Raw genomic sequence first — 20223 nt, 5'->3', positions numbered from 1 at the left:
AGCACAAGTTTTTGTGTTTAGGGGACCGATGCCAAGAAGTAATATTACTGGATTGTAAGGGAGTTCTTATTTTTTCGATAAATCTAAAAATTACTTTCCCTAAATATTAAACCAGGTGACATTTAGACAAGCAGTTCATGAGTTATTTTGTCACCACAACCCCAATATTTGCTGTTTCCATACTTTTGTATATGTGCTATCCTCAAAGGCATGAGATCATAACTTCCAACTATAAATGAATAGATCAATAATTTTGGTATATATACATGATGGAATATTTTGCAGCTGTAATAAAGGAAAAAAGTCATACAATTTGCAGCAATATGGATGGAACCAAATGATATCATGTTGAATGAAATAGGTCATAAAGAAATGGATGCAGTATGATCTTTCTTATACTATGTCGACATAAAGAAACACAGCAACTTAGCAACAAAATACTGAAGGAAAAATAAAGGGAGAACTGATCTACAAAATTGACTAGGTGTGTGGGACAGGGCTGGGTATTGAGAATCTTGGTATGGAGGTGATAGATGTGGCATTAAAATTTTGAGCAGGTGGCAGAATTGGTAATGGGACATTATATGTCAAAAACCCAACTATGAATAGCTTTGTAACTCATGGTTACATGTATAGGTGTATATATATATGTATGACTATAAATATACATAATGTAGATTATTCAAGCACTATGAATTGCCATAATATACATAATGTACATTTAATGCAAATGTACACTTGCTGGGAACTATCAAATGGGAAATATCATTATTACTCACTCTAAGCATGTTCTCTTTAAGACTTTATAAGATTCATTTTAGTTATATTGATTCTGGGTAAATAGAGACACTCTACCTGACGTGCATGTTGCAAAATTAGTTTTGAGTAAATCCTAAGTAAGTTTAGCTTTGTTTTATTTTGTTCCTGAATTTGATGTAGCCAGAAACTATGTCCAAGAGTGAATATCTCTCCTGATGGAAAAACACACATTTTCTCAAAAAAAAAAATTTATTAGTGAATCACCACGAGGTACAGTTACAAACTAATGAACTTCCATGTTTGCATTTCAGTTATACAGTGATTGTTTACATCCCTCCACCAGTGCCCATTCTCCTCCACCAATGTTCCCAGTATCCACCCCACCACCCCACCCTGCTTCTTTGGCAGGGCATTCCCTTTTGTTCTCTCTCCTGTTGGGTGTTGTAGCTTGCAATAGAGGTATTGAGTGGCCATCATGTTTGGTCGATAGACTACTTTTGGCACGCAGCTTTCTACCCAAGTGGGTTATCCCAACATTCTCTTCTAGGTGTTCCCTTCTCTATCTCAGCTGCCTTTTCCCCCAGCATGTGAGGTCAGATTCCACACATTTTTAAAAGACAAAAATAGTTATTATTAACCCATATTTTACATGAAAAGCATAAATAGAAACTTATGCATAAAAAACAAATAAATTAGTCATGTGAAGCACAAAACCATCTCACAATAGTTTATCAAAGGCTGAAGAGATAACAGATCAATTGCCTTGAATTTACCAACCCCTATTAGAACCCCGCACTAAATGAACTGAGCATGGCTGCAAGTAGTAGCAAAGCATATCCGGAGAAGCCCAAACTGACATCCCAACAAACTATTCCAACTGTGGCAGAGAGATAATGCATTGGACATGTTTTTCTCATATATTTATGGAGGCATAAATTGTATCCTTGAAACACGTATTCATGCAAATAAAGCTATTTCAACTGAAAGAGAAAGGGGTAAAAACAGTTATTTAACAGCATTTTTGTATTGTTTTGAGTTTAAAACACTATTCAGTTCAGTTATATTTTAATTATTTTTCTACTGTAGTGTATGGTTCTCTGTCTCTCTGTATGTGTTCATGCTATGTGTGGGTATTTATTCTACTTTTTCTTTTCTTAACTTTAAGGACGACCAAAGAGATGGTGAACTCCAGAATAATAAGTATATAGAAAAACTTATGGATACCAAAGAATGTGCTATATTTCATACATGTAACTATGTATGAATCAAAGATCCTGGACATTATAACTCTAGAGTAGAAGGATGTAAATGGCCAAAAATCTGTCATAGTCTGTGATACCAAATATAAATAATTCTATAACCATACAGGTACAAAAGAGACTACCATGAAAATAAAATATTCTTTGTCTTCTACAAGTTGAAGTATGGAATTCTATATAAAATGAAAAATATTACCCACAATGAAATGGTAATATAAAAGAATATAAAGTTAAAAAATTAAAAAATAAATCTAATAAGAATTTCAATTCATAAAAATAGCAATTTATTCAATTATAGCAAGTGTGTATAAGTGTGAATGTGTGTGATGTGATATAAAAAAGAGAGAAAGAGGAAAGTGTAGACTGCATATAACTAATGTAAGTAAAATAGAACACTCATAAATACCATTGATTTTCTGACATTTTACACATTACATTTATTTTTAAAAAATCTTATGAAATGATTAGTTTTGCTACTATTGTACACATATTTTCAATATCTTTGAAGCTTCAAGATCTATTAGCAGTGCCACAATAAAAATAATAAAAGAAATCAAGAAATGAGTAATAAAGTGAAATGAGAAGAAACAAATTATAAAGATATATATATACATGTAGGAATCTGATTCTATACATAAATAACATGACAAAACGAATTATAGTTTGAAAAATAGTAGGAATTAAATTTGAAAATGGATGTTTCTATAACAGATAAAATATTTAAATATCAAGAGTTCTTTATTATGTTTATAATGGTTTAGCACCAAACTATGTTTGTATATTAAAACACATCAATAATATATAGAATCAGTAAATATAAGCAAAAATATTACTAATCATTTATTCGGAGAGTTATATCCATCTGGATCTGTGGTTAGGGATCAACCTTCCCTGAAATCAGGGTTTGAAACTGGGTTAGTTCATGTGAAGGCAGACAACTTACAATTGCATCATCACTGATCCCTAGAATGTATCTTTTAATACGCTAAATCCTACTTATAATTTGAACAAGAGTGCTTTAGCACGTTAAAAGGTGTCACTCCTAATTACCTTGCTTTCCTTATTGTTCTCTGCACTTTATACTTTCACTCACCCCTCACCAGCCCCCACATTGGGATTTATTTCTAACGAATAATTTCTACAATATTATTTTGGAACTCACTACTTTTCTGAGACTTTCTTTCACATCCTTGTTCCGCAGACTATAAATCAGGGGGTTCAGCATGGGGATCACTACCGTGTAGAAAACCGTGGCCACTTTGTCAGTATCTGCAGAGTTACCAGTACTGGGCCGGCAGTAGATGAAAAGGATTGTTCCATGGAAGACCACAATGGCTGTGAGATGTGAAGCACAGGTGGAAAACACTTTGTGTCTTCCCTCTGCAGAGTGCATCCTCAGAATGGTGACAAGAATAAACAGGTAGGAGGTGATTATGATCACAATGGTACTCAGCTCATTGAAAGCAGCCACAATGTAGAGCAATAATTCATTCATACTGACGTCAGAGCAAGCCAGAGATAAGAGTGGGGGTATATCGCAGAAGAAGTGGTTAATCACATTTGATCTGTAGGATGGGATTTTAAGAGCTAAACACAAGTGGATCAGAGAACTCACTGTCCCCAAGAGGTAACAGGCAGAAACCAGCAGCATCCTGACAGTTTCTGACATGTTGACTGTGTACAGCAGTGGGCTACAGATGGCCAGGAAGCGGTCATAGGCCATCACAGCCAACAGGAAGACCTCTGTGACTGCAAACATACAAAAGAAAAAGAATTGCACCATGCATCCCAGGAAGGAGATGGATTTCTCCTGGTTTAAGATATTTGGTAGCATCCTGGGCACAATGATGGAGGAATAGCAAAAGTCCACGAAGGACAAGTGGCTGAGGAAAAAGTACATGGGGGTGTGGAGTTGTGAGCTGACATGTATCAGAGCAATCATGCCCAGGTTTCCCAAAACAGTGACTCCATATATAAGAAGGAACAGAAGGGAGAGAAACACTCTCAGCTCCGGGTCATCTGATAACCCCACGAGAATAAATTCTGTTACAGCCGTGCAGTTCTCCTGTCCCATGTCCATCTTTCATTGGTCAGGTTTGGGAAATCAAATGGAAAGTTTTCTGTTTATTCTGAAAAGTGAATAAAACAGGAAATATCGTGGGTTCAAATCACCTCATGATTTTTCAACTTTGATATGAGACATTGAAATTGAAATATAATTAACCATGCAATTAAGACATATTAAAAGTTTTTATATCTCAGTGTAAATAGAGACACTTTAGCTATTAGTAGATTCCAAAAGATGTTTTTCTTTCACAGTGTATTGAATTTATGATTTAAGTTTAGTGTCACAATAAGTTCATAATAACTATAATGGTATTACATTGATAATATGATGTCTGATTGATATCACAAATGTCCTAGAAAAATGTGACTCACTTTTCATAGAAGATATTACACATCAGTGACACATGAGATATTTGATTACTTTGTTATTAAAAATGATTAGTAACAAAGATAGTTATTTAAGCATTTGCTTATTATTAGTAAAATTTATAATAATAGCCTTAGGTTCTGGTAATTAGCTCAAATGACTCAACATATATTTCCCCTGGATGAGAACAGGTTTGATCCCCAGCATTTGAAAGACATAACTCATCCTAAAAACCTATCATAAATGTGAAAGGAATAAGACACAAAAGAAAACAAAATATAATACAAATCTGTGAAAACTAGAACCACTTCTAAAACTATGATTCAACATAACTATGTCATAAAGTTATCCTATTTGAAGTTATTCTTAGTTATGGTTCATAATTTTAATTAATGCCTGACAATGCACGGCAGCGCCTTGCAAGTTACCCATGGCATATTCAATATGCCAAAACCAGTAACAAGTCTCACAATGGAGATGTTATTGGCGCCCGCTAGAGCAAATTGATGAACAACAGGACGACCGTGCTACAGTGCAGTGCCTGTCAATATACTTAATGGATATATGTACATATAAATGACTCTATATACAGTGTGAGGAATTTATTTAACACAGTTGTCATATATTTTTATTTTAATTGCTACCATACTAGAATAATGAATTTCATCAACAGTACACATATAAATTTCCTGAAGTATTTCAAATCCTTGCTTTTGGGAATGTTCACAATGTATACACTATGGAAAATGAATATGAAATTTAGGACTCTTCTTATTTGAATGGTAAAAAAAGATTGAAGAACTGAGAGATTTCATTCTCTGGACACCTTCCCCAAAAGCACGATGAAATCATATACATTTGTGGCATGAAAATGAGTTGAATCATTCAGGACTGAAATACAGGATCCTCAAGAACATAAACTAACTATAAGGAAATGGAAAAACATGACCACTGAAGTCATTGTTTTTCATTTTCTGACCCCCAAAATGTATTTTCCTACTTCAGAGTTAAGACAGGGCAGTGTAATGAAAAGAATATTTTTCCAATATTTTAAACATAATGTACTAGAATGATAAAAAAGTTAGTTTTTAATGCAATAAAACACAAAGTCTTTATTTACTGAACAAAGATAATCCACACATGCTGATACCCCATATTCAAACAGACATTAGTTCAACGCACAGAATTAGAATGATCCTAACAATCCCCTCTTAAATTAAAAACTCTAAGTTCAAAGACATTTGACATGAAGAGAGGAGAGGATGATGAGGAACAAAGAGAGAGAAAGAAAGAGAGGACATAACTTTTTGACCTCTGTCCTATATACACATCAATATGATTTTATAAAAGATATTTAAATTTAAAAATATTTGATAATCAAGTGCACAGAAACATAGATTCTGCCTGAAATATTCTCTAATTATAAGATATTTCACTTAGACATATCTTAAAAGGACATATCTCTTCTCTAGGAAAGTGATTTCACTTTTATTCTCAAGGAACCCAGACATATATCTTAGAACAAACCTGAGTGGCTGGCACTTTGCCCTGATACTGTAGAAGTTTGGATGCACGTAATGCAAAGCTAGAGATTTATAATCAAATTTTAGCTCTGGGGAAATGATTTCTTCACATTTCCAAGCAATTATTAATCTCTATGGTATGTAATTACATTGGCTGTTTGTTGTTGATACACTTAATGACTGACACTCTGTCATTTAAAACTTTATGTTACAGTCCCTAAGTTGAAAAAAATGAAACTGATAATACATGTGTAATAAGACATAATAATTAATCTCTCTGGAATGCTATGAGGGAATATTTTAATGACCTGATAGGAAAAACATTTATAACCATCTATGTCACCAGCATTCCATTTTTACACTCTGTTTACATAGATGTGTGGCACACGTCATAGTTTGATTCAGAAATGTCATTATATTTCATATAATTTTATTTCCTAAAACTTTATCAAAGACCCTAAATTCACACAAAACACAGTCCCTAGTGCCATATCAGAATTCTTTTAGAAAATATAAAGGTAAATAAATCTAGTAACCAGGAAAATTTTATAATAGTTTATACATAATGAATGTTTTTTATGTTTAGAATTTAATTAAAGTTATATAAATGTTTTGGATTGGAACTCTACTATTGTGGGTCAGGCATTTGCCTATGTGATCTGGACTTGGAACTCAGCACCTTATACGGCATCAGCTTACCCCCAGGAGTGATACCTGAATGTAGAACAGGAGGAAACATGAGCACCTAGGATATGGTTCAAGAACTGAAAAAAAAAGAACTATACACATTTTCTAAGTGTGGCACATATAAGGATTTCATATATCATTTTATATTAATTTTTTGTGTACAATAGAGATACCAGTTAGTAGTTCTGGTAGGTTGTGTGAGAGTTTTGTTTTTAGTTTTTTGGTAGATTATATATTTATTTCCATAAAGCCTAAACGGGACAACATTCCTATGAGAAGTGGATGAGGATTCTTTTCTCAACACCCCTCCAACTCCACTGGCAGTTTCCAGACTTCTGTGTATGTGCCATTCTCACAGACATTAAATGATAATGCCCAACTGTGGATAATTAGGTCAAGACTTTGTGGTATTTATACATAATGGAATATTATGTAGCTATAATAAAAACCTAAGTCATGCAATTTGCAGCAATATGGATGGAACCAAACAATATCATGTTGAATGAAACAAGTCAGGAGGAAAGGGACAGATACAGAATGATCTCTCTCACATGTGAGACTTAAACTTACATATCCAATTAGCAACAACGGTATAAAGGCAACATGAATGGAGAACTGATCTACACAATTCACTTGAGGTGGGAGAGGGAGGTTTTTTGTTCTCTTGGGATAGGAAGAGTGTCCACTGTTGATGAGTGTGTTGAAATTATGTATGTAAGAAACACTGATCCTTAGGATTGTAAACTACAGAATCTCACACAAAATTTTAATTAAAAATCATAGATATGGTAAGCCTTAATTTTCATAACAAATAAATAAGACTTCTATTTTATTCTTATTTCCCAAGGAATGATAAAGGTACAGACACTGTAGCTTCTACACTTAGACAAATTTCAAGTAAATTTCAGGAAAAGACCCCAGGCTTCTTCATGTTGGAGTGGTTATTTTCCCTACCCTGTACCTCCCTGGGAAAACTTTCATATAAAAGATGTTTTCAAGTCTGAATTTTCCCTAACATACATCCATATGGAAACTTTCAAATGGGATTATCATGATTATTTATTCTAAGCATGTTTTCCTTATGACTTTGTTGATTTAGTTTCAGTTCTATTGACCTGGGTATATAGAGAAAGATACTCTACATGACCTACATGTTGAAAAATCAGCCCTAAGAAAATGTGTTTTTATGTTGAATTTTGTTCCTGAATTTGATATGGTCAGAAACTTTAAGACTGAGGCTCAATCCTGATTTTTTTTTTTTTTTTTTGCTTTTTGGGTCACACCTGGCGATGCACAGTGGTTACTCCTGGCACTGCACTCAGGAACTACCCCTGGCCGTGCTCAGGGGACCATATGGGATGCTGGGATTTGAACCCGGGTCGGCCGCGTGCAAGGCAAACGCCCTCCCCACTGTGCTATCTCTCTAGCCCCTCAATCCTGATTTTTGTACACGCATAATCTTTCATAATAAAAGACAAAAATTATTATTAACTTATATTCAATTTATGACACAAATATAGAGACCTGTAAGTACAAATATAACCAGATAACTGAACCACGCAAAGCACAGGATAGTCGCACAACAGGGGCTATCAAAGGCTAGTGGGGTAACACAGGTGCATGTCTCGAACCCAAGAATCCCTATTAGTATCTCCCACTACATAGACTTCTGAGAATGGCTGGGAATATTTATTGTGCCTGTGGCAGAGAGATATTGGTATGTTGGCAGTGGTAATTGTTTTGTCTCACGTGCACTCTGTTGGCATGGAATAATATCCCTGAAATATGTGCTAATATAAGCAAAACTATTTTAAGTAAATTGAAAAAAGTAAAAACAGTTATTTAATGGAATAAGTGAATAGTTCTGAGCTTAAAACACAACTCATTTAAGTCATATTTTAATTTTAATTTTCTTCAGCAGTATATATGTTTCTTTGTCTTTGTGTATGTGGGTGCATGTCTGAGTGTGTATTCAACGTGCTTTATCTTTTCTGAATTTCTATGCTGATAAAACAGATGTTGAATTCCAGATAATTAAGTGTATAGGAGAACATACGGTAAGGAAAGAAGTTTATACCTACTAAACTACATGGTATAGGGATTCTGGATATGATAAGTCTAGCATAGAAGGGTATAAATGGTCACAAAATTGTAATAGCCCATGATACCAAACAGTATTAATTCAGTAACCACAAATGCATGAAAGAATACCTTAAATATAAAATGGTCTATGATTTCTTCAAGTTATCTGGAATTCCACATAAAAATGACAGCATTTTATCCACAATGGAATGTTAATGTAAGGAAACAAATTTTTAAAACTTAGAAAAGACATCTAAGTTAGAAATTCACTTATTAAAAACATCATGACTTTCTTCAATGATAGCAAGTGTATGTATATGCACAAAGATTTGTGTTTTATTTTCCAAATATTCTTATTAAGTTATTATTATCATTAATGTTATATACATATTTTAGATATCCTCTGAAGTCCCATAGTCCATTAATAGTGCTATAATAAAAATTATAAGGAAATTAAGAAATAAGTAATAAAGTTAAAAGAGGAGAAACAAATTTTAAAGTTACATATAGATGTAGAAATAGAATTCTTTATATAAATAATAAGACAAAAATGTGTTACTTTTTGTAAAAAAATGATATAAATTAGATATGAAAATGAATGATTTTCTATAACAAATACTGAAAGTTTAAATATTAAGAGTTCTTCATTAGCTTTATAATTGTATGGAAGCAAACCTAATTAGTATGTTGAATCATAAGAATAGTCAATGGAATCATAAATATAAGGGAAAAAATGTATATCTTTTTTGTGTGTCACAATTAGTTGTGTTCAGTGCTTGTTCCTGGATGTGTAGTCAGAGATCAATCCTCATTTGGGCACAGGGAAATAGAGAGAAGCCAGGGATTGAACCTAGATTCATTATGTGAAGTCAGGCACCTTAGAATAATGTATCTTTTGGGGCTGGAGCAATAGCACAGCATGTAGGGTGTTTGCCTTGCATGTGGCCGACCCGGGTTCGATTCTAAGCATCACATATGGTCCCCTGAGCACCGCCAGGGGTAATTCCTGAGTACAAAGCCAGGAGTAGCCTCTGTGCATTGCCCGGTGTGACCCAAAAAGCAAAAAAAAAAAAAAAAGAATAATGTATCTTTTAATATGCGAAATCCTACACTCATAACTTGAAGAGTCACAAACATTGATGAATTAAAATGAATCACTCCTAATAACCTCCATTTTATTATTGTTATCTGTGCTCTAAAACTGTGGTTCACCTACTCACCCCTTACCCGCATCCACTTAAGTCTTGCTAACAAACAATTTCTATGACATTATTTTGGAATTCACTACTTTTCTGAGACTTTCTTTCACATCCTTATTCCTTAGACTATAAATCAAGGGGTTCAGCATGGGGATGACTACCGTGTAGAACACGGTGGCCACTTTGTCAGTGTCAGTAGTGTCCCCGGTACTAGGTCTGCAGTAGATGAAAAGGATTGTTCCATGGAAGACCACAATGGCTGTGAGGTGAGAGGCACAGGTGGAAAAAGCTTTGCGCCTACCCTCTGCAGAGCGCATCCTCAGGATGGTGACAAGGATAAACAAGTAAGAGGTGGATATGATCACAATGGTGCTCAATTCATTAAATGTGGCCAAAATGTGGAGCAGTAGTTCATTCATACTGACATCAGAGCAAGCCAGAGATAAGAGTGGGGGGATATCACAGAAGAAGTGGTTAATCACGTTTGAGCTATAGGATGTGATTTCAAGAGCTAAACACACGTGGATCAGAGAACACACAGTCCCACAAAGATAGCAACAAGACACCAGCCCCATACAGAGATTCTGGGACATGGCCACTGTGTACAGGAGTGGGTTACAGATGGCCACAAAGCGGTCATAGGCCATCACTGCCAGGAGGATAATCTCAGTTATCACGCATGTGCAAAACAAATAGAATTGCGTGGTGCATCCCAGGAAAGAGATGCCCTTTTCTTCCGTTATGATATTGGCCAGCATCTTTGGCACAATGACAGTGGAGTAACAGAAATCAACAAAGGACAAATGGCTGAGGAAAAAGTACATGGGGGTGTGAAGTCGAGAGCTGACCCGAATCAGTGAGATCATGCCCAGGTTGCCCACCACTGTGACCCCGTAGATGAGCAGAAACACCAGGAAGAGCAGAATTCTTAGCTCCGGGGCCTCTGTTAACCCCAGGAGAATGAACTCTGTCACAGCAGTGCAGTTATTCTGATCCATGTCCCAATTTACTGTTGTTGGAAGACTCTTGGCACTTATTCTCCATGCTCTGATCTTAAAGTCATTTTCTTGTCTGTCTCCTACAAAGACATAAAGAAGAAAGAAGAGAGTTAACATTTTTTTCCACAAAGAACTAGGATAATACTCTCCAAATTTCAGAAGATTTCTGACATAAAAGCATATGAGTGGATACTTCATAGCCACACAAATTGTTTTCCTATTCACAATGTCCTATATAATCCCTAGACTAGCCCTACATAATTAGGAATTGTAACTACAAACTTATAAATATACCAGATATTATTTAAATGTATAGTATTTTATTAAATATAGATATTCTCTTGGAAGACTTTTCACCAGTGTTGGAATAGTTGAGAGCTAAAATATTAATGAAGAAGCGTATATTTCTCATCTCTCTCTACTGAAATTAAGAGATCTATGCTCATTTAAATATCAAATAATATGTATTCGTCTTAAATAAATATTTTTTGAATGGAAAACTCAGCAAATATACCTAGAGTGGCATTTTCTATTTATTTTGAAAATGTTGGTTTTTAAAATTATATTCTATGTTAGCCATATTCTGAAGTTTGGTTCTTGGGTCAGACTTTTTGTCATGAGAACTCTTAAGACTTAAGGACCTATTTGCTGAATAAATTCCCTGCTTTAAATCCATTTGAATAACTAATAAATCTTTCAGTTAATAATCAGATGTTTGTTTCTACATCACAACATTATTTATTGCAGAAAGACATATCAAGAATCCAATAAAAGGAATTATTGAAGTTAAGTGTTTATTATACATATGTGTAGCTATACAATAGTTTTAAGAGTTTTAATGATCTGAGTGATCATATGATCAATAATTTTATCATAAAATTGCAAACTAGAAATAATCATGATACGCAAATAAAATAGAATATCTTTACATATGTCTAGTTGCAGATTTAAGCCTGGGTATTCATGAGAAAATATTCCATTCTAATTATATTTTAAAGAGAGGTTGAAACTTGCTTTAATCCTCACAGTTTTGTGGATAAAATAAGAAAAGAGAAAGTGACATTTTTAAAAAAATAAGGCCTTTAACATAGAGGAAATACAAGGGAAATCAACAATATGCTCATCTTTTTCTTCCTTCCTGTTCCTGGATAAATATACTAATGACTGTAAGGAACAAGAGAACTGGAATCCAAAACCTACACACCAGTGGATCTTCTTTCTTTAAATTATTTCAAAGGGGGAGAAGACACATGAGTTCAGAAATCCAACTTTTGGGAGGAAAAATAATACAGCAGAGGGTATTTGCCTTGCACTTGGGTAACCTGGATTCGATCCCTGGCACTCCATCTGATCTCCCATACCAGGATGATTTCTAAGTACAGAGCTAAGGATTGCTACAGAGTCTTAAGTATTGCGTTGTATGACCCCAAACCAAAAGGAAAACTACCTAGATATATATTTACACACATACATACTTGACTTTAAAAACAAATAATTTTTTGTTATTATTTTCTCAATAATTCAAGTTACTTCTTCTAAACAAAGGTAGCACTTGATTTTGAAAAATAGTTTTTGAGTCTCAAATATTTTTAAATGCCTATTAATTACTTCCAAATAAGTGATATTGAGTTAGAAGCTGGGCTGGAGTGATAGCACAGCAGTAGGGCATTCGCCTTTCACGTGGCCGACCCATGTTCGATTTCTCCTCCCCTCTCAAAGAGCCCGGCAAGCTACCGAGAGTATCGCGCCTGCACGGCAGAGCCTGGCAAGCTACCCGTGGCGTATTGGATATGCCAAAAACAGTAACAAGTAAGTCTCACAATGAGAGACGCTACTGGTGCCTGCTCAAACAAATTGATGAGCAACGGATGACAATGACAGTAACAGAGTTAGAAGATAATATCAGCTCTGTGGAAAATAAAAAAATTCTAGAGACACGTTGGTTGCCACCAAACTTTGTGTGCTGCTAATATCTGGCATGTACATACTTGCCATGCTTACTGAACACTCTACAGTGTCCTGGAAATTCCACCTTTCCACCAGGCACATGACAGCAACATATGCAAATATAAGATTATTTGTCCATAAATGTTCATAGTGTCAAGGTTGAGAAAACTGCTTAAGAGAGAATTTTAAAGAATTTTGGAGACAAAAAGACCTCCGATTTCTACTGTGGACTTGATTCTGATGCCCATGAACCTCTCTGAGCAGTTCTGAGGCCTATTACTTCCTCCCAGCATCAGAATATTCCTAAAGAGAATTTCGTTACTCTTCTCACCAGATTCTACAGATCGGATATAAAAGTAGTTGGAAGGAAATATAAAGCAAGCATTCATCCAATAATGTTTACATTCTTTTCTCTTTCACACTAAAAAGCAGATGATTTTGGTTCTATAATGAAATAATATGTTTTTAGAAGACCAATTCCTCTGCATATAAAGCTATTCCTATTTTCCTTGGAGACTGTTTATAAATTCAGAAAAGGAAACTATTTGCATACTATAAAAATGCTCGTGACAATGCCATACTTAAAATGTACCCTAGGAAAGAGAGCAAAGACAGAATTTTAAAATATCTAATAAGACTGTTCTTTATAATCCACACTTTTATGCATAGCTAGATCAAGTTACCCCCATGAGAAGGAAAAATAAGGGATGGGTATTCGAGCATTGTATAACTGAGATTTAAACCTGAAAACTTTGTAACTTTCCACATGGTGACTCAATAAAAAATTTAAAAAAAAAAGAAGGAAAAATAATAATATGTCTCTAGATTGCAGGAAATATCATTCTTATCTATCCCCCTAAAATGCAGATTGTGATCTATCCAACAAACCTGTAGCATAAGCATTGCATCCCCTGTCTTTGAAGATGCTACGATGGAAAATGTTATAGGCTTTATGTTTTGTGTATATAAATCCCTAGGGCCCATGACCCTTAAGCTTATCAAAGTAATCATTGATCTCTGTGGGACAGTGGCAAGAACTCAAGAAAACAACACCATCTGAGACTCAATTGACTCAGATGGGATTCGTAGACAATTAATCTTTTTCAAGATAGAATCGGGGTGGATAAAATAGTCCAATTTGGTACATAATATAGTATTTCAGCTTGACTCTACCCAGACTTCCTGATAAATTACAGAGCAACATACAGTGCACCCAAACACTTGTCTGAGTCAAGAGTAGGCCTGACTTACAAGGCCGAGCAATAGTATAGCAGTTACCACAGTAGCCTTGAATGTGACTAAACTGACTTTGATCCACAGCAGCACATATCTGTGGCCCTCAGGTCCTTTCAGTAAAGATTCCTGTGCACAGAGCCATGACTAAAATTTGAATAGTACCTGCTGTTGCTGCATGATTAAACAAACAAACGCACAAAAAACTGAAAAAGAGGAGACAAAATAAAAAGAATGTGTCTTTTAAATCTTGACCATCTTATACATAAAAGTTTCATCCAGGAGGACCTAGGGTCTGAAGTTATTCCAGTAGTTTGCCAAATATCATAAAGGGATAGGAATGATAGAAATATTGAGAAAAATAATTACTCATATTTAGTCCTGATCCATTTTACAAATACAAATTTATTCCATATGCACTTAGCTACTGCTCTGTAGCACTGTCGTCCCATTGCTCATTGATTTGCTCGAGTGGGCACCGGTAATGTCTCCATTGTGATATGCCAAAAACAGTAAATGAGTGTTTTTGGCATATCACATATGCCAGGGGTAGCTTGCCAGGCTTTGCCATGCACTTTTCCTTATGCACTTAAGGAAAATAATTTCATCTCTCTCAAAAAGAGAGGATCAGAATAGAAATGATGGTGGGAGTGGCGTCAAGCAATGTTCATGGTACCCAAACACCATGCGTGACATAATGAATCAACAGGCTGAACCAACAGGCTGGACAGTTCTGTCCTGGGGGCTGGTATTGTGGTCTTGCTTAAGTCCTCTGATGCTGGTATTCATCAAGGCCACAGGGGAATACTCTTAGGGGCAATATTATGCTGGGTTTGAATTTAGAGCCTTCCATAGGCAAGAAAGGTGCCCATGATTCATGAGTCATCTCTTTCACCTCCAGAGTTTTTTTTTTTTATTTTGGTGTGTTTCCCTACAGTTACTCTATTCTGTATTCTCCATAAATTATTTTTTTGTATTTCTTCACTTTTTTTTCTTTTTAAGTGAGGGGGATGAGGAACACCTGTGGTGCTCGGAGGTTACTTTTGACTCCTGGGTCAGTTGCTTGCAGGACAAGTGCACTATCTAATGTATTATCATTTCCCATTCCCTATGCTTAATTTTTGAAATATATTTTAATCTATATACATATGAGTTTAGTGAATTATTTATCGTTGCCATTTTCCTTTTACTATATCAACTTTATATCCATTTTTTTTCTGAGTTTCAGTTTCTGACAGGAAATCTCCAGTACTGTTCATACTTCTTGTTAGACCAGTTGTCTAAAGTAGATATGACTCTGCACACAATTTCATATCATCCAAATATGTCACACACAGGTATATGATGTATGAATACATTTCTGATATTAATACACACTGCACAAGTAGACATAAAGATTTTCAGCAATGCATGGAACATATTACAACTACAATTAAGTGCTGCATCTACTGTGTAAGAGACACAAGTAATTATCCAATGCAAGTGAGGTTAAAGGGTGCTGCAAAATAATCTTTAATTCACACATCACAAATTGGTTTCGACTAAAATGTAGTTAGTGCTGGAATTGAGGAGCTCAGTTTTACTTATAAGACAGAGTGGAAAATGTCTTTCATCCATCACTAAAATAACATTTCATGGTTACACATGGGGATCTATTCCATTTAATGTTATTGAACATCGGTATAAAATATACTTACATCATAACTATAATATATTTTCAGTATTGTAGTGACTACTCCTTTAAGGAAATAAATATTGAATGTTTGTCAGAAACACTGAAATATTTCAAAATGAAACTTTTTCTGATATATTTTTGTGGTGCAAAAATTCCAATCTGGGACTTATACCTCAGAGACATCACGATCAGCGACATCACGAATCCTTTAAAATATTCCTTTCAATGAAAAAAGTCCATGTTTTTCTTACTTTTTTAACCACTTTTATTGTAATTACACACATACAAATAATTCTCCATGTCAGATACTTAAAAACTCATTTAAAACTAGGACTTACAGTTCTCTTATTATTTGAAGTTCACCAAAAACTCATTGGCAGTTTATTCCAATTTATATTGGAGATACTTGAGATTAATAAAATGAAAGCATGCTATCAAAATCATTCATGAGCATCAGGATACAAACATTGACTCAGCAAACTATTTTTAGTCAATATGTAATTGAAATATTGATAGAATATAGAACAAAAATTATAGTAGTAAGAGTTAAAAACTCATGAACTTTTTTTTTATTAGTTTATTTTTAATTAGAGAGTCATCGTGAGGGTACAGTTACAGATCCATACATCTTTGTGCTCATGCTTCCCCCATACAAAGTTCGATAACCCATCCCTTCACCAGTGCCCATTCTCCACCACCCGTAAACCCAACATCCCTCCCCCCCTCCCCAGTCCCGTCTCCCCCCACCCCACCCTGCCACTATGGCAGGGAATTCCCTTTTGTTCTCTCTCTCTGATTAGGTGTTGTGGTTTGCAATAAAGATGTTGAGTGGCCATTGTGTTCAGTCTCTAGTCTGTATTCTGCCCGCCTCACCCTTCCCCCACATGACCTCCAAACACATTTTACTTGGTGGTCCCTTCCCTGAGTTACCCAGAATGAGAGACCAGCCTCCAAGCCATGGAAACAATCTCCTGGTACTTATTTCTACTATTCTTGGGCATTAGTCTTATAGTCTATTATTCTATATTCCACAGATGAGTGCAATCTTTCTATGTCTGTCTCTCTCTTTCTGACTCATTTCACTTAGCATGATACTTTCCATGTTGATCCACTTATATGCAAACGTCATGACCTCATTTTTTCTAACAGCTGCATAGTATTCCATTGTATAGATGTACCAGAGTTTCTTCAACCAGTCATCTGTCCTAGGGCACTCGGGTTTTTTCCAGATTTTGGCTATTGTAAACAGTGCTGCGGTGAACATATAAGTGCATATGTCACTTCGACTATACTTTTTGGCTTTTCTGGGATATATTCCCAGCAGTGGTATTGCTGGGTCAAATGGGAGCTCAACCTCTAGTTTTTTGAGAATCGTCCATACTGTTTTCCAAAAGGGCTGAACTAGCCGGCATTCCCACCAGCAGTGTAGAAGGGTCCCTTTCTCCCCACATCCTCTCCAACAGCGGTTGCTTTTGTTCTTTTGGATGTGTGCTAGTCTCTGTGGTGTGAGGTGGTATCTCATGGTTGAAAAACTCATGAACTTTTTATAGTACAACATAAATGATACTATTAGGAACCTAAGATACAGCACTTTATTTTCATGGAAATTTTAACAGAAAAGCAGAGCTATCACTGTTTTGCATAAAAGAGACATAAAATTCCTAAATATATTTCTTTATAATAAGATATGCAGCAATGCACTATATATACATAAATAGTATAAACAGATGGGAAATTGACTCCTTTTATTTGAGAAAATTGTGGATTATGAAACCAATGAATGCTCAGCCCATTTAAATTTTTATAAGAATGATTATGCTCATTAACAATGAAGAAAAGACATGATACTATTATTAACGTGTTGTTAAAAATTATTGAAAGCATAGCACTGTAGCACTGTCATCCTGTTGTTCATCTATTTGCTTAAGCGGGCACCAGTAACATCTCCATTGTGAGATTTGTTGCTACTGTTTTGGCATATTGAATACACCACAGGTAGCTTGTCAGGCTCTGCCATGTGGGCGAGATACTCTTAGTAGATTGTCGGGCTCTCTGAGAGTGACAGAAGAATTGAACCCAGGTCAGCCGTGTGCAAGACAAAAGCCCTACCCGCTGTGCTATCACTCCAGTCCATTGAAATGTAGTATAGTAAAATATTTAAGTGTAATAACAGAACCCTTTCTGCCCAAGAAAACAATCAAGTAGATTTTGAACATCAACAAGGGAACATACGCACTTCAATTATACAATAAAAGAATGATGAATGGTTCAATACATAAGGTAATTTTAAAAGGTGAAAAAAAATCCTACAACGTCCACTAGCTGGTAATTCCTTCTGTGTTTTATTTTCTAATCATATGTACCTGAACCATCCTTAAGGGTCTCTGTTGGAACAAGGTGTCTAGCTTTGAAAGTGATGTTTCAATAATTTAGATTCCAACAGTTTCTTGAGAGCTGCTTTCACATCCTTGTTCCTTAGACTGTAGATGAAGGGGTTCAACATGGGGATCACTACCGTGTAGAAAACCGTGGCCACTTTGTCAGTATCTGCAGAGTTGCCAGTGCTGGGCCGGCAGTAGATGAAAAGGATTGTTCCCTGGAACACAATGATGGCTGTGAGGTGAGAGGCGCAGGTGGAAAAGGCTTTGCGTCTTCCCTCTGCAGAGCGCATCCTCAGGATGGTGACAAGGATAAACAGGTAGGAGGTGAATATGATCGCGATGGTGACAATCTCATTGAATGTGGCCACAATGTATATCACGAGTTCATTCAGACTGGTGTCAGCACAAGCAAGAGAAAGAAGTGGGGGTAAGTCACAGAAGAAGTGGTTAATCACATTTGATCTGTAGGATGGGATTTTAAGGGCTAAACACAGGTGGATCAGAGAACACACAGTTCCAAAGAGGTAACAACTAGAAGCCAGCAACTTCTGGAGAGTCTCTGACATGTTGACTGTGTACAGCAGTGGGCTACAGATGGCCAGGAAGCGGTCATAGGCCATCACAGCCAACAGGAAGACCTCGGTGATTACTAGTGTGCAAAACAAGTAGAATTGCACCATGCAGCCCAAGAAAGTGATGCCTTTCTCCTTGTTTAAGAAATTAGCCAGCATCTTTGGCACAATGACAGTCGAGTAGCAAAAATCCACAAAGGACAAGTGGCTGAGGAAAAAGTACATGGGGGTGTGAAGCTGCGAGCTGACTCGTATCAGCGCCATCAGGCCCAGGTTGCCAAAAAAGGAGCATGTATATATGAGAAGGAATAGGAAGGAGAGAAACACTCTCAGCTCGGGGGCATCTGTTAACCCAACGAGAATGAATTCTGCCATAGCGCTGCAATTCTCCTGCCCCGATTCCATCCTAGGTTTGTCAGGTTCTGAAAACCAATGGATACATGTTCTACTGACTCTGTAAAGAAAATGAAACATTAAATACATGCTTATATTCCCTTTACATGTAGGTAATATTTATGTCAAGCACTTTGAAATGCAGCTGAAAATAATTCAAACGGTTCAATATCTCAAGTACTTTATTTCATTCTCAATGATCTCATTCACATTATTTTAAGCATCGGCAGAGATTATGCATTCCATTTCATCTATGAAATTATACTGTCTGTGAATTCAGTTTGTTGTCTTGATAGAGTTTACAATACAATTATAATATCACATTAGTTTTCTTTTGGAAATGAAGCCCAATTGCTTAAATCCAATTTTCTTTCCATATGGGAGCATCTATTGTATTCCTTTGTAATGCAACATTTAGTGCAGGCTATCAGTAAAAATTTATTGCACATGAGATATTTCACAATTCCTTTGTTGAAAAGCACGCAGTTCCTTTTAGAAGATTAATTCATTAGATACTTTAAAGTTGAAATCGTACATAACAATAAAGTAATGTGAACATGTGATAATGTCATTATCATTTTAGTTGTGAAATTTAAATTGAGCCTAATTATAGTGCTAGGCATGTCAATAATTGCTCAGTATAATAAGATATCTATATTTTTTGAAAAGCAATTATAAATACTATATACAAATATCAACCCTTGCAATAATAAAAGGTATATGACTTTAATGTCACTGTCACTGTCACTGTCATCCGTTGCTCATTGATTTGTTTGAGGGAGCACCAGTAATGTCTCTTATTGTGAGACTTACTTGTTACTGTTTTTGGCATATCCAATACGCCACGGGGAGCTAGCTAGGCTCTGCCATGCGGGCGTGATACTCTTGGTAGCTTGCCGGGCTTTCAGAGAGGGGCAAAGGAATTGAACATGGGTCAGCGGCGTGAAAGGCAAACGCCCTACCTCTGTGCTATTGCTCTAGCCCAGGCAACAAATCATATATATATATATATATATGTATATATATATTCACACACATATTTTCAGATATATATACATATATATATACATACATATAGAAG

At 35.6% G+C, this 20223-nt stretch overlaps 3 protein-coding genes across 3 annotated transcripts; all 3 read right to left on the bottom strand.

The window, feature by feature from the left end:
• Window positions 1-2528: 2528 nt before the first annotated feature.
• Window positions 2529-4098, bottom strand: LOC101554804 (olfactory receptor 5L1-like). The gene is made up of 2 exons (XM_004621646.2): window positions 3165-4098; window positions 2529-2584 (listed from the first exon to the last, which is right to left on the bottom strand). The coding sequence occupies exons 1-2, from the start codon at window positions 4096-4098 to the stop codon at window positions 2529-2531; spliced, it is 990 nt and encodes a 329-aa protein (XP_004621703.2).
• Window positions 4099-10005: 5907 nt separating this feature from the next.
• LOC101554536 (olfactory receptor 5L1-like) lies at window positions 10006-10941 on the bottom strand. The gene has a single exon (XM_004621645.2). The coding sequence runs from the start codon at window positions 10939-10941 to the stop codon at window positions 10006-10008; it is 936 nt and encodes a 311-aa protein (XP_004621702.2).
• Window positions 10942-18197: 7256 nt separating this feature from the next.
• LOC101554272 (olfactory receptor 5L1-like) lies at window positions 18198-19154 on the bottom strand. Its single transcript, XM_004621644.3, has one exon. It carries the CDS (start codon window positions 19152-19154, stop codon window positions 18198-18200), a length of 957 nt encoding a protein of 318 aa, XP_004621701.3.
• Window positions 19155-20223: the final 1069 nt, after the last annotated feature.

This window comes from Sorex araneus, chromosome 6 (genome assembly GCF_027595985.1).
Source record: "Sorex araneus isolate mSorAra2 chromosome 6, mSorAra2.pri, whole genome shotgun sequence".
Classification (NCBI taxonomy): Eukaryota; Metazoa; Chordata; class Mammalia; order Eulipotyphla; family Soricidae; genus Sorex; species Sorex araneus.
This window is presented reverse-complemented; position numbering and strand designations above follow the sequence as displayed.

Excerpts from the sequence above, each read along its gene's own strand:
- LOC101554272 (XM_004621644.3), bottom strand. The coding sequence starts at position 19,154 with ATGGAATCGGGGCAGGAGAATTGCAGCGCTATGGCAGAATTCATTCTC.
- LOC101554536 (XM_004621645.2), bottom strand. The coding sequence starts at position 10,941 with ATGGATCAGAATAACTGCACTGCTGTGACAGAGTTCATTCTCCTGGGG.
- LOC101554804 (XM_004621646.2), bottom strand. The coding sequence starts at position 4,098 with ATGGACATGGGACAGGAGAACTGCACGGCTGTAACAGAATTTATTCTC. Across the intron at positions 2,585-3,164 it reads AGTAGTGAGTTCCAAAATAA|ACTCATTTCTTGATTTCTTT; the intron begins TATTGTAGAAAT and ends TTTCACTTTATT.